This window comes from Octopus bimaculoides, chromosome 6 (genome assembly GCF_046866305.1).
Source record: "Octopus bimaculoides isolate indiv1 chromosome 6, ASM4686630v1, whole genome shotgun sequence".
Lineage (NCBI taxonomy): Eukaryota > Metazoa > Mollusca > Cephalopoda > Octopoda > Octopodidae > Octopus > Octopus bimaculoides.
The window spans coordinates 74,285,669-74,301,684 of NC_142933.1; the positions used below are offsets into that span (position 1 = coordinate 74,285,669).

At 36.3% G+C, this 16,016-nt stretch overlaps 1 protein-coding gene across 1 annotated transcript in view; it reads right to left on the minus strand.

The window, feature by feature from the left end:
* LOC106871163 (uncharacterized) overlaps positions 1 to 16,016 on the minus strand; it is a 48,224-nt gene that overhangs the window by 16,920 nt on the left and 15,288 nt on the right. The window contains exons 4-6 of the mRNA XM_089354041.1: positions 11,255 to 11,333; positions 7,535 to 7,626; positions 6,788 to 6,863 (exon numbers count right to left, since the gene is read on the minus strand). Of these exons, the coding sequence (XP_089210167.1) occupies positions 6,788 to 6,863; positions 7,535 to 7,626; positions 11,255 to 11,333 (247 nt within the window). The remainder of the gene's footprint in view (positions 1 to 6,787; positions 6,864 to 7,534; positions 7,627 to 11,254; positions 11,334 to 16,016) is intronic.

Sequence of the window (16,016 nt, forward strand, 5' to 3'; positions counted from 1 at the left end):
GTGTGTGTGTGTGTGCGCGCGTGTGAAGACGCGTAGCTTAGTGGTTGGGGTATTCCGCTCATGATCATAGCGTCGTGAATTCAATTCCCGGCAATGCATTGTGTCCTTGAGCAAGACACTTTATTTCACATTGCTTCAGTCCACTCAGCTAGCAAAAATTAGTAGTACCTGTATTTCAAAGGGCCAGCCTTGTCACACTGTATCACGCTGAATCTCCCTCAGAAACACGTTAAGGGTACACGTGTCTGTGGAGTGCTCAGCCACTTGCACGTTAATTTCACGAGCAAGTTGTTCCGTTGCTCGTTTCAGCTGAGACCCTCGTCGTCGTATGTATATATATATATATATATATATATATATATATATATATAACAGGGGCTTCTAGAGATTGCCAGAGCGTCATCTCTGTAGAGACCAAAGAGAACAGAGTAGAAATTCTAAAGGGCGTCAAGAGTAGGGCATCGATGAGGAACTTCGGAGTGGCCAGTCCTTGAGATTAACCCCCTTCATCACTCAGAAAATCTTTGACTCTCTCCGCAGTGTGACTGGGAGCGTTGTCCTGCACAAAGATAGGAGGTTGATCTGACGAGGATCAGAGATGTGGGAGGGCATGCTGTCTAAGAATCTGCTTTTTTAGATTTTAGCATTGACAGTCCCTTGTAGGCAAATAAGTGGACCAGAACCAGCATCAAAAATCACTCCCCATACCATTACACTGCCTCCTCCATATTTCACTGACTTCTTCACACATGCACGAGATAACTTTTCGAGAACTGGCTCTTTGATTCTTCTTGCAGATCAGAGGTTTTTTTACTGATGCCCGAGCAAGCAACCCAGAATCTCGTAACCTCCGAGAAACTGTTTTGCGCGATGCGTTGACATCGGAAGTGGGGCTAAAGTTGCGGGATATCTCAGCAGCACTCTTAAATCTATCCTTCAGTGATATTCTGATCATAATACGATCCTGTCTTGGTGAAGTTTTACGAGGTCTACCAGTTTTGGGTATAGCATCTGTTGATCCTGATGACTTTAAACGAGCTACAATTCGTTGCACAACACTTCTAGGTCTTCCTACAGTAGTTGCTATCACAGAAGTTGACTTGCTCTCTTGGTGAAGGGACACAATCCTTTGTTTTTCATTACAGGACGCCATGTTGAAAGTTGAATGTTCCAATAATGTAAGATCATAAGAAGTAACTGTTAACCCATTAACAGTCTTCTAAACAACAAATACCTCGGTTAGTAGTTCATTTTTTTCTCTGTGACCCTTAACTTTTGGCCATTGCAATTTGGAAGATCGTTTGTTTATTTCCTCATAACTTACGAAATATTTATTCCATTCACTTGAAATTTTCACGAATGGTAGATATTAGATATATCTAAATATGTGTAAAATATCTAGTCTCAACGTGTTGTTAATCTTCTATAATAACTATTTAAATACACTTGTGTTTACTGACCCTTATATTATGGCCGTCAAATGACCCCACGGGTCAGATTACTTCAGCCAGGTCTAACCTTTATTGAACAGCACTGTTTTACTGGCACGCATAATGATATCTATGTCCCTATCGCTAATGTCAATGGAGCCCCTAGCGAAGGAAAGCGCCTTGACCAATATCCCTTACGATGTAGACGAGTGAAAATCGACTATATCAAACTGAGTGAACCTTGCTCTGCTTCACTTCTTGTTGGTATTAAACCAAGCAATCATCTCGTTGGTGCTACGCCATAGGTAGAGATTGGTGGCTCTCTTTATGTTGTTGTTGATGTTCCTCAGTATGTATTCGCTTGCCAGACCGATCTCGGATTTGGCCGGATTGATCAAGTGGTATTTGAGGTTCGGGGCAAAGTTCGGTTTATGGTCTTTGATAATAATAAAGGCGTTACTTTTAGCTAAAATCTCTACTCTATCTGTTATATCTAAGTCGTTGATTTATTGTTTTCTAACAGCCTGTCATAGGTTTGGGTGTCTCTCCTATATAAATTTTATATATGTATACATATAGGGTGTATATGTGTGTGCGTTTGTGTATGTGTGTGCGTGTGTGTATCTTGTTTATCCCCCACTGCCGCTTGACAACCAGTGTTGGTACGTTTACCTCCCCGTATCCTTAATATAAATACATACGTAGAATATAAATACACACGTGTGTGTGTGTGTGTGTGTGTGTGTGTGTGTGTGTGTGTGTGTGTGTGTGTGTGTGTGTGTGTGTGCGTGTGTGCGCGCGTTGAAAGATACAGATAAGGAAATGATTTTATTCACAAACGCAGGATAATGTTAATAATATAGTATGAACAGGAAAAACTATCCATATTTTGCAGAAAAAATCTGTCGGTGACCATGACGCGAGTCTCAGGGCTGGCAGCCGACAGATTTTTCTGCAATATATAGATAGTTTATCTTGTTCATGCTATATTATTAGTATTATCCTGCGTTTGAGAATAAAATTGTTTCCTTATCCGTATCTTTCAATACATCTCAACGCTTCTAAAGCAAGGTTTGTTGACTTTCAACGTAAGTTGAATTTAATATATATGTGTGTGTATATCAACATATATACATACGTAGTATATATATGTGTATATATATATATATACATACATACATACATACATACACACACACACACACACACACACACACATATATATATATATAAGTCAGTAAATGGTGGGACTGTGTTAACCGCACGTGGAGAAATATTAGGAAAATAAGAAATAATAATAAGGTAGAATGCTAAACTGAAAGCATATTTTAATATAGATGTGTATAAGGAGGATTAAAAAGGATTTCTCACCGGCTTTCATTGCATGGCAAATTTTCAAGAATGAAAATGTCTTTTACAAAAAAATAAAAAATAAGAAATAAGAAAAATAAATATACCAATACATTATATTGTCTTTGAGCTTTTAAAGTTCAATGGTAATCCATGTAGTTAATTGTTAGAAAGATTAGGATGCATGGAATTAAGAATTGTGTTGTGTTTAAAAAAAGGGGGCTGAAAGTTTATGTGTTAAGCAGGAAGTGTGGTGTCAAAACAGGAACACACTTCTTGTTTATATCATCATCATCATCATCATCGTTTAACGTCCGCTTTCCATGCTAGCATGGGTTGGACGATTTGACTGAGGACTGGTGAAACCGGATGGCAACACCAGGCTCCAGTCTGATTTGGCAGAGTTTCTACAGCTGGATGCCCTTCCTAACGCCAACCACTCAGAGAAATATATATATATATATATATATATATATATATATATATATATATATATATATAATATATAGTCGAGAAAATCGACACCAGGACTTATTCTTTGGATGCCTAGTACTTATTCTATCGGTCTCTTTTGCCGAACCGCTAAGTTATGGGGACCTAAACACACTACCATCGGTTGTTAAGCGCTGTTGGGGACACACAGACACACAAACATACACACACACACACACATATATATATATATATATATATATATATATATACATATATACATACATATATACAACGGGCTTGTTTCAGTTTCCGTCTACCAAATCCACTCACAAGGCTTTGGACGGCCCGAGGCTATAGTAGAAGACGCTTGCCCAAGGTGCCACGCAGTGGGAATGAACCCGGAACCATGTGGTTGGCAAGCAAGCTACTTACCACACAGCCACTCCTGCGCATGATATGATATGATATGATATGATATGATATGATATGATATGATATGATATGATATGATATGATATGATATGATATGATATGATATGATATGATATGATATGATATGATATGATATGATATGATATGATATGATATGATATGATATGATATGATATGATATGATATGATATGATATGATATGATATGATATGATATGATATGATATGATATGATATGATATGATATGATATGATATGATATGATATGATATGATATGATATGATATGATATGATATGATATGATATGATATGATATGATATGATATGATATGATATGATATGATATGATATGATATGATATGATATGATATGATATGATATGATATGATATGATATGATATGATATGATATGATATGATATGATATGATATGATATGATATGATATGATATGATATGGGTAAGAACCTCATAACGCGCATTTAAAAGCCCTATACTGTAAACTATTATCGGTACCGCATACCATCCTACAGTAGAATATTCTTCAAAGCAGGACAAACACGTGGAACTCTGCTATTGTACAGGATTAATATAAGAAAAATAACACACGAAGATGGAAAATAGTAAATCACATTTGTTTCTGCACCAAATACCATCTTTAAGTTGCTGAGTTGATATTTATATATCATTATATAAGATTATTCTTTAGAATAACTATAAATATAAATATTTTTCAGCGACAGCTGCGTATTGGTACCTCTTCAGGTGAAATGCGATCAAACGCTGTTGGATTTCCTTGGGTTTCCTCAGGTTTACTATGTCTATTACCACCAATCAATTCATTAGATTTCCGGCAACATACATTGTTGCAGTGACACAAAAACAAATACAAAAGTAAGATCACAATAATAGTTTCAACAACAATAACAATAAAGTGAAGGCGGCCTTAATGGTACTGATAATAATAAAAATAATAGCAAAACCAAATCTACACAAGCATACCTCACCCTACGTCGTTAATTGGTTCCAGGAGACACCACATAAGTCTAAAAAAGACTTAAGTCGAATTAACTTGTCCCTAGGCTAGGCTAGGCCGAATTTATTTGTCTCTAGGCTAAACCGATAATAACCATTCCCAGTTCTGTACTTTATTTATGAATGCATTTTCAATGATACATGATTAATAAAAACCTATTATCAGCTTACAAATGAATAACTTCTGTTTTTTAATACAGTACACTAAAAAAAAGTAATCTAAATTTACGAAAACAATTTGGCGGTGTTTACCGTACATCGCGGACGCTTTATTTATGAATGTGGTTTGCAATAAGCCATGGTAAAATAAAAACCGTTTTTAAGCTTAAAAAACAAATTCCGTTATTACTTCCACCTCAGCGAAGGCGGAGGCATTGTTTTTCAGTCGTATTTGTTTGTTTATTTGTTTGTCTGTGAACAAGATGTCTCAAGAACTGCTGGATGGATTCGGCTGAAACTTTCAGAGATGTTTGGCCTCGTGACTGGCACGGACTGATTAGATTTGGGGATCGATCCGGTATTGGACAAGGATTCTGGATTTTTTTTTTCCTGTTTTTTTTTACTTAATTATTAAGAGCGGTCGCGTTTATTTTTAGTATTCTCGTTTGTGAGAGCAGTTGAGTTTATTTCAGATATTCTCATTTTAAAAATCATCTCTGGCTAATCGTTGAGAGGACATTGCTGTCTCAGAGTAGCAACTTGTTTGTTTGAATCTCGTCATTTTTGACTACAGTTTGATTGTTGAGGGCTTTCTTTTTGAGACTGTCTGTTGTTAAAATTGTTTTGTTGCTGTTCAAAATTGTTGTTAAGACGACTCGCGCGTGATTGGTGGAGGTTTGCGCTCTCTGAGTGCTCTTGTTGTTAGTAGCAGTAGTAGTAAGCTTTAGATATGGAAGATTGCATACTACTACTTTCGGAATTTTAATCGCGGCAGTTCTTTTTAAAATTTAGTTATAGGGTCGAGGTCGAGTTTGCCTTTCAGCTTATCGAGGTGACTGAAATAATTACCAGTTGAGCACTGGTGTTGATGTAGTCGATTAGACCTTTTCCCACAAATTTCAGACCTTGTGTCTATAGTAGAAAGGATTACTTAGTTATAGGGGAGGAGATAAAACTCATACCATTTTTTAGACTCTACCCCAGACTGATGATATCAATGGAGTTAATATTCGAACTCAATGAATATCAATACGCTGTCTCTGTAACATGAGCAGTGTGTATATTATATTGGAGCGCGTAGCATCTTAGGTAAAGTACATGTTTATGAAAGGGAGGGTAAATAAATGTAGACGGGTAAAAAATACGTATGTATGTATATACAATATACATGCGTACACAGACACATATGCGCAAGAACGCAACTGAGGACAGTAAAATCATACTCTCTCATTCAACAAAACCTAACTACAGAAAGAGGCCAGCTATTCTTTTCTACTCTAGGCACAAAGCCCGAAATTTGTGAGGAGGGGGCAGTCGATTAGATCAACCTCAGTACGCAACTGATACTTAATTTATCGACCCCCGAAAGGATGAAAGAGAAAGTCGACCTCGGCTGAATTTGAACTCGAAACGTAAAGAAAGATGAAATACCGCTAAGCATTTCGCCCGGCATGCTAACGTTTCTTATTTCTTTATTACCCACAAGGGGCTACACAAAGAGGGGACAAACAAGGACAGACAAACGGATTAAGTCGATTATATCGACCCCAGTGCGTAACTGGTACTTAATTTATCGACCCCGAAAGGATGAAAGGCAAAGTCGACCTCGGCGGAATTTGAACTCAGAACGCAGTGGCAGACGAAATACCGTTAAGCATTTATTTCGGCGTGCTAACGTCTCTGCCAGCTCGCTGCCTTAAAGAGGCCAGCTATTGAACTGGAACTAATAGAAAATTAAAAAAGAATAATATAGGCTTATACGCACGCACGCACGTATATAGATTTTATATATGTATACATATAGAGTGTGTGTCAATGTATACTCTTATTTTTATAATCTCAACTTCTTTCGAAAGTAAAATCCCGCCATCTTATGTACGCATATAAAAAAATTTTCAAAATCAACAATTCGTCAAGTTAGATACTTAAATATTATTAATTTACTTACTGACATATACTTTTTATAGTATAAGTTGCTGGTGAACCATTACAGTTAATTACATCCCTCCTGTTACAAGTAGTGTCTAAAAAAAATGACGATAGGTACACTTTAGTATTGATATGTTTAGATTTTATAAATATAGATTAGAAGAAATTTAAATTTACTAATAATTAGAAGACCTGCCTCTGATAACAAACACTCAAATGCCCAATTATCAAGTAATAATACGAAAGTAATTTCTAACCGTCAGATTCACTTCAACATTTAAATTTAATTTATGTCAAAATATTTTCTTAGCCGTGAAACCACGAAGCACAGTTTTGTCAGTGAACAGGTCGCGGTTTCAAAGCGACGAAAATATTTTGACACAAATTAAATTTAAATGTTGAAGTGAATCTGACGATTTTTTTGTGTGTCCTTAAATGGCTTATAAACATCTTCCACGCTGCAATTGTTTTTGTTTCAGCACACGATCTCAGATCAAGTCACTTGCTATGCAAGTACATTTCCGTATGTGTATATATATATATATATATATATATATATATATATATATATATATATATATATATACATCAATTTAAAATTAAGCTATTTATAAAAATATTATTTTGATTTCTGTTTAGAAGTTGAAATCAAAATGAAAAGGTGTCATGCTTTTCTGAGAAATTTAATAATTATAATATTATTTCAACTATACATTGCATTTCTTAAATAATATATTTGAAAGCTTTAAATAAAAAAAAAACCTACTAAGGCAACCATTAGTGTAGTACTCGTCCAACAGTTGATAATGCTCGGTACACTTTTGTTGATATAAACAATTTTTCATCATTTTAAGATACCTGAAAAAGGAAAAGATATTTAAATTACCATACAACAGCTTCATAATATTAGCAGTTTACATCAACAAAAAGCAATAACTGCATGCTTTTATGCATCTCTACCACACGTTGTAGAATCTCTAAGGCCTACATTTTTTTATAATCATATTATCACAGACACCACACACACATATGTATGTGTATATGCATATATATTTACGCAAAAACAGCTGGATGTATCTAAGGCCAAACCTTCGATTTTACTATTGTATGGAATCGGAAGAGATAGTTTTCGAGAATAATATTAGGCACAAAGTATCAACAGTAGTCATGAAAGTGTTCGCTATTTAAAAAAACCCATAATCTATAAATCAACTTTTGGAGTTCTGGAATCGTGAAATGTTAAGAATCGCCGCTCTAAAGGCTCCATTAATCTCTCGTATAAGTTAGTGTCCCGGATATAGGTTACATATACGAGTGACCTAGACATCTCACTCCCGACTTTTACTGTCGTATAAACAAACCGTGAACACTTATTCCAAGCCAGTCTAGCTGCCTTCGGCTGTACCAATGTTCTGTTATTACACATGTCAAAGAAACAGTCTTGTACAACAATCTACTTACGCTTAAGAAATGCAATCAAATTTCTCAACAAATGCAAACTCGGTTACCGTCTTATGAAATTTTGATAGCGACCAAATTTGCATTTCAAACGCTTGAATATCTCGATGATGAGAGAAAATATTTCAGTCATGATCAGTTTTTGATCTGTACTAAGCTTAATAAGATCATCACAGGAGCACTGCTGTCATGTCTGAAACGAAGTTGTTACACGCACTTGAGACAACTTCTAAAAGGACTAACCAACGAGGCGGAATAACCTCTGCGATGTAGCTTTACCTGTGAAAAATAGCAGCCAAATTCTCTCGACTCACACTTTACCGTCTTAAGAAAAGGATGGATGTATTGTACATTGTATTCTTACATACATACATACAAACATACATACATACATACATACATACATACATGCATGCATGCATACACGCGTACGTACGTGTGTGTACGTGTGTGTGTGTGTGTGTGTGTGTGTGTGTGTGTGTGTGTGTGTGTGTGTGTGTGTGAAGATAAGCGAGGAGGTCACGGTAACTGTGCTTTGAAGATGCGTTGGCACGATCAGCACTGGTTTGGACTAAATAACACGAAGAATCTAAAAGGACTCATTTAGGAACACGCTATAAGCACTAGCTGACAGATGTATTTTTCACTACTTTGCTTCTTCTATCACTCTTACAGTTTCTGCTCTTCTAAACTATATGGTCACATATTCTCTTTCATCCAAGTCCATTCGACGCATCCCATTTTTATTCCTGTAATATATCTCATCCTTCACAAACTGCACTAATACTTTGCAGACTCCCCCAGAAATAACAATTTGTAGAATTCTCACCCTCACCTCAACTTCTTCAGGACATCGATCCACAGATATTTTAACTGCACATCATTGATCTCACTACTCCAGAAGAGTTCAGAAAAATCACAGCCCTGAACCGCCATCCTTATCTCAATAATTCAATAATATAGTATGGGTGTGGGTACATATTAAAGTTGGTGAAAAGAATTTTGTACAGTATGCTGGTGTATATATTACTATGTTGTTCTTGTTGTTGGCACTCTGTTGCTTACGACGTCGAGGGTTCCAGTTGATCAGATCAACGGAACAGCCTGCTCGTGAAATTAACGTGCAAGTGGCTGAGCACTCCACAGACACGTGTACCCTTGACGCAGTTCTCGGGGATATTCAGCGTGACACAGTGTGACAAGGCTGACCCTTTGAATTACAGGCACAACAGAAACAGGAAGTAAGAGTGAGAGTAAGTTGTGGTGAAAGTGTACAGCAGGGTTCGCCACCATCCCCTGCCGGAGCCTCGTGGAGCTTTAGGTGTTTTCGCTCAATAAACACTCACAACGCCCGGTCTGGGAATCGAAACTGCGATCCTATGACCGCGAGTCCGCTGTCCTAACCACTGGGCCATTGCGACTCCACTTTATTACTATAAGTGCGCGTATCTCTATGCATCATTATACAGATTTACAATATCACAAGATCTTATTGGATTGTATTGGACTTATGAAGAATAGCAAAGCAGTGGTTGGTGAATTCCAGAGAGAGAGAGAGAGAGAGAGAGAGAGAGAGAGCGGGTGCTACATTTTGGTTTTGGGGAGAAATAGCAAATCTGAAAGCAAAGAAAAAGTCCTTAGAAAATAGTAAGATTAAATTGAGGTTACATAATTAGAATGGCTATGGCTGCAGTCAATTTGGTCTGATGCCTGCATAAATAACAGTAAAAACGCGGTTAAACTAAGTACAACACTTTTTTTAGGAAGTATTGTCGGAGGGTACCAAAAACCTATAATCTCCAAACTGACGAAGTAAATGCCCTGTAGTGCATGCTGTATGTAAAATATATTTGATATGTTTATATTACCAACTACATGGTTCCGGGTTCAGTCCCACTGCGTGGCACTTTGGGCAAGTGTCTTCTACTATAGCCTCGGGCCAACCAAAGCCTTGTGAGTGGATTTGGTAGATGGAAACTGAAAGAAGCCTGTCGTATATATATATATATATATATATATATATATATATATATATATATATATATATGTGTGTGTGTGTGTGTGTGTGTGTGTGTGTGTTTGCGTGTCTGTGTTTGTCCCCCCAACATCGCTTGACAACCGATGCTGGTGTGTTTACGTCCCCGTAACTTAGCGGTTCGGTAAAAGACACCGATAGAATAAGTTCTAGGTTTACAAAGAATAAGCCCTGGGGTCGATTTGCTCGACTAAAGGCGGTGCTGCAGCATGGCCGCAGTCAAATGACTGAAACAAGTAAATGAGTATGAGTATGTGTTTTCGCTGTTGTTATTATTTAGTCCAAGTCAACTTACAGTGCTTTTCTATCTAATGTAGTTTTGTCTATGTGATCTAAATGCTTTTGTTGATGTATCGTTAACTTACAAGAGACTGATAACAATATTTGGCATATATATGTTTTTGTTTTTTTCTTTTGTTCTTTGTTTTTGTTTTGTTCTTTTTCATCTTGTATGCATTTTCCATTTGGTTATTTTAGTTTACACACGAGATTGAAAACACCCAATCGATTTCCATGTTTTGATAATGCTGAACACCTGACGACCTTAGTGCAACATTATCTTTCCTATATTTTTTAATATTTCTTCCCGTGCTTAGGCGGCCTGCAGGCAAAATCGTTTGCACACCGAACAAAATGCTTAGCGGTACTTCGTCCATCTTTACCTTCTGAGTTCAAATTCCGCCGAGGTCAACTTTGCTTTCATCCTTTTGGGGTCAATAAAATAAGTACTAGTTGAGCACTGAGGTCAATGTAATCGACTTACCTTAACCTTACCCCAAACTTGCAGGCTTTGTGCCAAAATTTAAAACCACGTGGTTTACAGAATAGCTGTGATAGCAAACCGTGTGGGCTGATTTATCACTAATTATCATTTTGACCGTGATCCCTTCACTTACGTTATTTTGATAGCTGTTAGCTCAATATCATATTGACTTACCTGCCGTTGTATAGTGGCTGAAATACATGACAATTCAAAGACTTATTTAATATTACCTGCATGAACTGTCTATATACATTCTTCCCAGTATACATCTCTGAAGGTTACTTGTTTTACAGCTTTTAACTGGTTCCGCTATAAAGAGATGAAAAAAATAACATTCCATAATTTGAGAGTATAGCAGATAATTGAATAAAGTGTGGGTTATAAATAATAATATATGGACGCACATCCATATATGTTGCGATTCGCTGTGAAATTATGTCCACTGGGACTTTCCAGCAGCTTTGGAAAGTAATGACGCATGAGTGCGTGTTTTTGTATGTATGTATGTGTGTGCGTGTGTGTGTGTGTTTGTGTGTGTGTGCATGTGTCTGTAAATCAACATTTATATACGTCACCTACTTGCATTTGTATATACGCGCACAGACACACGTCCATATATATATATATATATATATATATATATATATATATATATATATATATATATATATATATATAGCTCAATATCATATTGACTTGCCTGCCGTTGTGTACATGGTTGAAATACATAACAATTCAAAGATTGTATTTAATAGTACCCACAGGAGTTCCTGTGTGGTAAGTAGCTTGCTTACCCACCACATGGTTCCGGGTTCAGTTCCACTGCGTAGCACCTTAGGCAAGTGTCTTCTACTATAGCCTCGGGCCGACCAAAGTCTTGTGAGTGGATTTGGTAGACGGAAACTGAAAGAAGCCCGTCGTATATATGTATATATATATGTGTGTGTGTGTTTGTCCCCCCAACATCGCTTGACAACCGATGCTGGTGTGTTTACATCCCCGTAACAAAGCGATTCGGCAAAAGAGACCGATAGAATAAGTACTAGGTTTACAAAGAATAAGTCCTGGGGTCGGTTTGCTCGACTAAAGGCGGTGCTCCAGCATGGCAACAGTCAAATGACTGAAGCAAGTAAAAGAGTAAAGAGTGTGTGTGTATATATATATATATATATATATATATATATATATATATAGAGAGAGAGAGAGAGAGAGAGAGAGAGAGAGAGATTTGTGTATTTTTCCTTGTTTACAATTAACACGGAAAAATGGATAAACAGGTACCAGGACAGCAAAAAATCACGCAAGTAATAAGGACGTAACACCCTGTTTGTAAAGGTAGAAACTCCAGGTTGATGTGAAATATTTTGTATAATATATATAAATGAATAAATGGAGTTAAACGCAGGTGTTATTCAAATTCTTTTACTTCCGACACATGCTTCGAAGACAACATTGGTATTATTCCAAAGGAATAAAATAGTGTAAAACAATGTAATCTCATCAGGGAAAGAAAGAAATGAACCAAACTCATCAATAAGGTATTTTAACAGAATGTGATGGATGTGTATTATCATGAATGGAATGCTATTAAGTTTTTTTTTAAAGCTGTTAGAGGTTATAACGTCTAAGGTAGCCTAACGTCTAAGGTAGCCTAACGTCAAAGGTAGCCTGTAGAAAGAGGAGGGGTAAAGGAAATAAATAAGCAGAAAACTAATAAATGAAAAATATAGAGTGATATGTGAATTAAATAAAAGTTTCAAGGCTTGGATAAAGATATATCTAGTGGAAGTGAAATCTATGAAGAAAACCACTGTTCAAATTATATATAATGGTAGATATCACTTATATGAACTAAAGGTATATTTCTGCCATTATTTACATCGATAAGCACGCTCTAAGAGTTTTACGAGTCCAACGTATATACTTATGAAATGGCAGACCAGTTCCCAAGCATCAATGGAGGTCTATATTGATGAACAGCCATTGATTTGCATCAATTATTATTTATAAGTTAATTACAAAAAGATTATATCCCACTTAACAATTGTTTCTTCTTCCAATGTTGTTTGGTATCACCTTTGTTATGCTAAAAAAAAATATTTATCATAGTTGGTAATAAAACCGATTTGAAACATGGAGCTTCATAAGAGTGAAAAATAAATTCATAAATAAAAGGAAGAGACTAGAAAAGATGAAGGAACAAAGGATTATCCCACCAAATACCATTTTTAAGTTTAGTTATTTACTTAGCGTCTCAGGGAGATACGCAACATGGCTTGATCTTCACCTTATTCAACCTTTCCTTCTTTTATCTTAGCCTCTTCTTTTTATATATGTATTCACTTTCCACTCTGATGAAGCTCCATGTTTCAAATCGGTTTTATTACCAACTATGATAAATATTTTAAAGCATAACCGTGGTGATACCAAACAATATTGAAGACAAAAACAGCTGTTAGATGGGGTGCAGTCATTTTGTAATCTATACTATAAATTGCAGTGTTCTTGATTGCTTGATTGATTGATTGATTGAGTGTCGGCAGATTCACTCGAGAACGGTGCAGTGGAATCGCGTGAAATTCAGCACAGAGCGGCAGCATGGTCCGCTCATGTTCAGGAGATTTTTATTGCCCTCCAACTCCCATGGTTACCGAGATAATCGATTATTACTTTTTAAAATAGGAATATCCCATTCAAAGTGGGGAGGGGCGATTTTGTTGCCTTTCCCATGCGCGAAATTTTACGAAAAACCAGCACAATAAAGATTATTTTTTTTCCAAGTAATGTGGCTGGATTTGTTTTTCAAAAATTTTAATCAGAGGCACAGAAAAAAAATAATTTCAATTTTTTGTGCATTAAAAAGCCAAAGCTGTTAGACGCTGGCGTACAGCGATCGATATATACGCAGTGAACGTTTTCTCCATTTGCGTGCAATAAGGCTTAGGGCAAGCGAGTGTAACATCGAAATAACTTGAAAAGAATGCATGTGGGAATGCCGTTATAATGAATGCTCATTTAAATGTATTTTGCATGGAGTTGATGTACTTTTTAACAGGAGAGGAGTGCCTGCAGGCTGGTTCTTCTCAAGTTTATGCATTTTCAGGTTCAATGTGTTTCAAATAAGTACTGACAATTGAAGGTGATTGCAAAGACAAAGAACTACCTGTTTTTTTTTAACAATTTTAACAGTGAGAACATTGGACACAATATGTTATTGACATTAATAGTTTGTACCTCAGCTAATTACTGTTGAGAACTGCATAATCCATGTGTCATGTTAGAGATCTAAAAGGCATTTTCAAATTTCATTATATTCTTTAATCCAGGCAAAGCTGGATATTTCTGCTAATTAATTAATAAATTATAATGTAAATCAATTGTTGTTCATCAATATTATCTCAATTTTCTGTTTTCTTTTTTAATTTCGATTCCTAATAACCTCCTGTTTATCCTTGTCTTTACCTATAATTTGTTTTACCTATAATTAATATGCTTGCCCATGTTTAGACATAAGTATGACACCGGTAGTATAATGGATACTTTTATCCCTTGGGCGGTTATTTTAACCTCTAACCTATATATATGTGTATATATATAGAAGCCACTTACCCAAGGTGTCATGCAGTGGGACTGAACCCAAAACCATGTGGTTGAGAAGCAACCTTCTTACCACACAGCCACGCCTGTATATACACACACACACACACACACACACACACACACACACACACACATATATATATATATATATATATATTCCACTTCCTCCCTCCACCATCCTCTCTGCTCTCGTGTGACCTGTGGTCAACTTTCTTTTCACTCCAGCCGCTGTGAAGGCAAGACGAACTACTAGCGTTCTACCTCAGATTTGCGTTTGGCTGTACGGCTTTTGAATGTTGTTTTCACTGTCCATTTTTTCCTGTCTTGGTTTGTGTTTGCCACCTTGGAATCCTCTGTGTAGTGGGTTGATCCACTACTCAGGAAGAGACTATTCTAGAGTACGTTCTGTCTTATCTTCGAAACGTCTAGATAGAATAGAGACAGCTGATGAAGGGATATTCCAAGTGGCTTTCCGTTTTCCTATATGTTCGTTCCGTTGTCTGTAGTTTATTGTTCTAACGTCCTGTACCCTGATATGCATGTATATACACATGTAGATGTAAGTATGTACATATATGTGTGTATACATGTATATATATTCTTTGTATTATTATATATATATATATATATATATATATATATATATAGTGTTGTACTTGGGGATGGTCATATTGCCAGTTTAGCCAATAAAAACACACGCACTGTATATTTGGTGTTAATTTTTTTTTTTTTCAGCTTTATATTACATTAATCTTAATCTTAATCTTATTTCGGCCAGAGTTCTTTCGTCACACTTCTGTGACCTCATCAGTGGTCCTTTGTTTCCTTCTTTCTTATGTGTGTCTCACCTTGCTAACTATCAGCCATTTTGTATTTTGTATTCCTATTGTATGTGTCTACGCATGCGTGTCCTTCAATGTGTCTGTGTCTTTTGTAAGTGCATGTGTGTATGGGGAGTGTCTGTATCACCTATATTCTCTGTTAATACGTGTTCGTTTGTATTAGTTTTTATTTATTTATATGTTCATGTGTGTGTGTGTGTGTGTTTTTTTTTTGTGTGTTTAATTAAATTTTGTTAACGTATGTAGTATTTAATTCCATTTGTTTATCTATGTATTGTATTATACTTTGTTCCTAGACAATCACAACAACAACAATACCAACGATAACCGCAGCAACAACAACATGGATGAAAACAATCACGACAACAACAATACCAACAATAACCACAGCAGCAGCAACAACACAAACAATAGAGACTGCAGCAACAACAACAGCCGTAGCAACAAAAACAACTGCAACCCCATGAACACCAACAGCAACAACAACAACAGCAAAAACGAACACATGAGGACAAGCAATAGAAACAAAAACAATAACAGAGAAAAAATC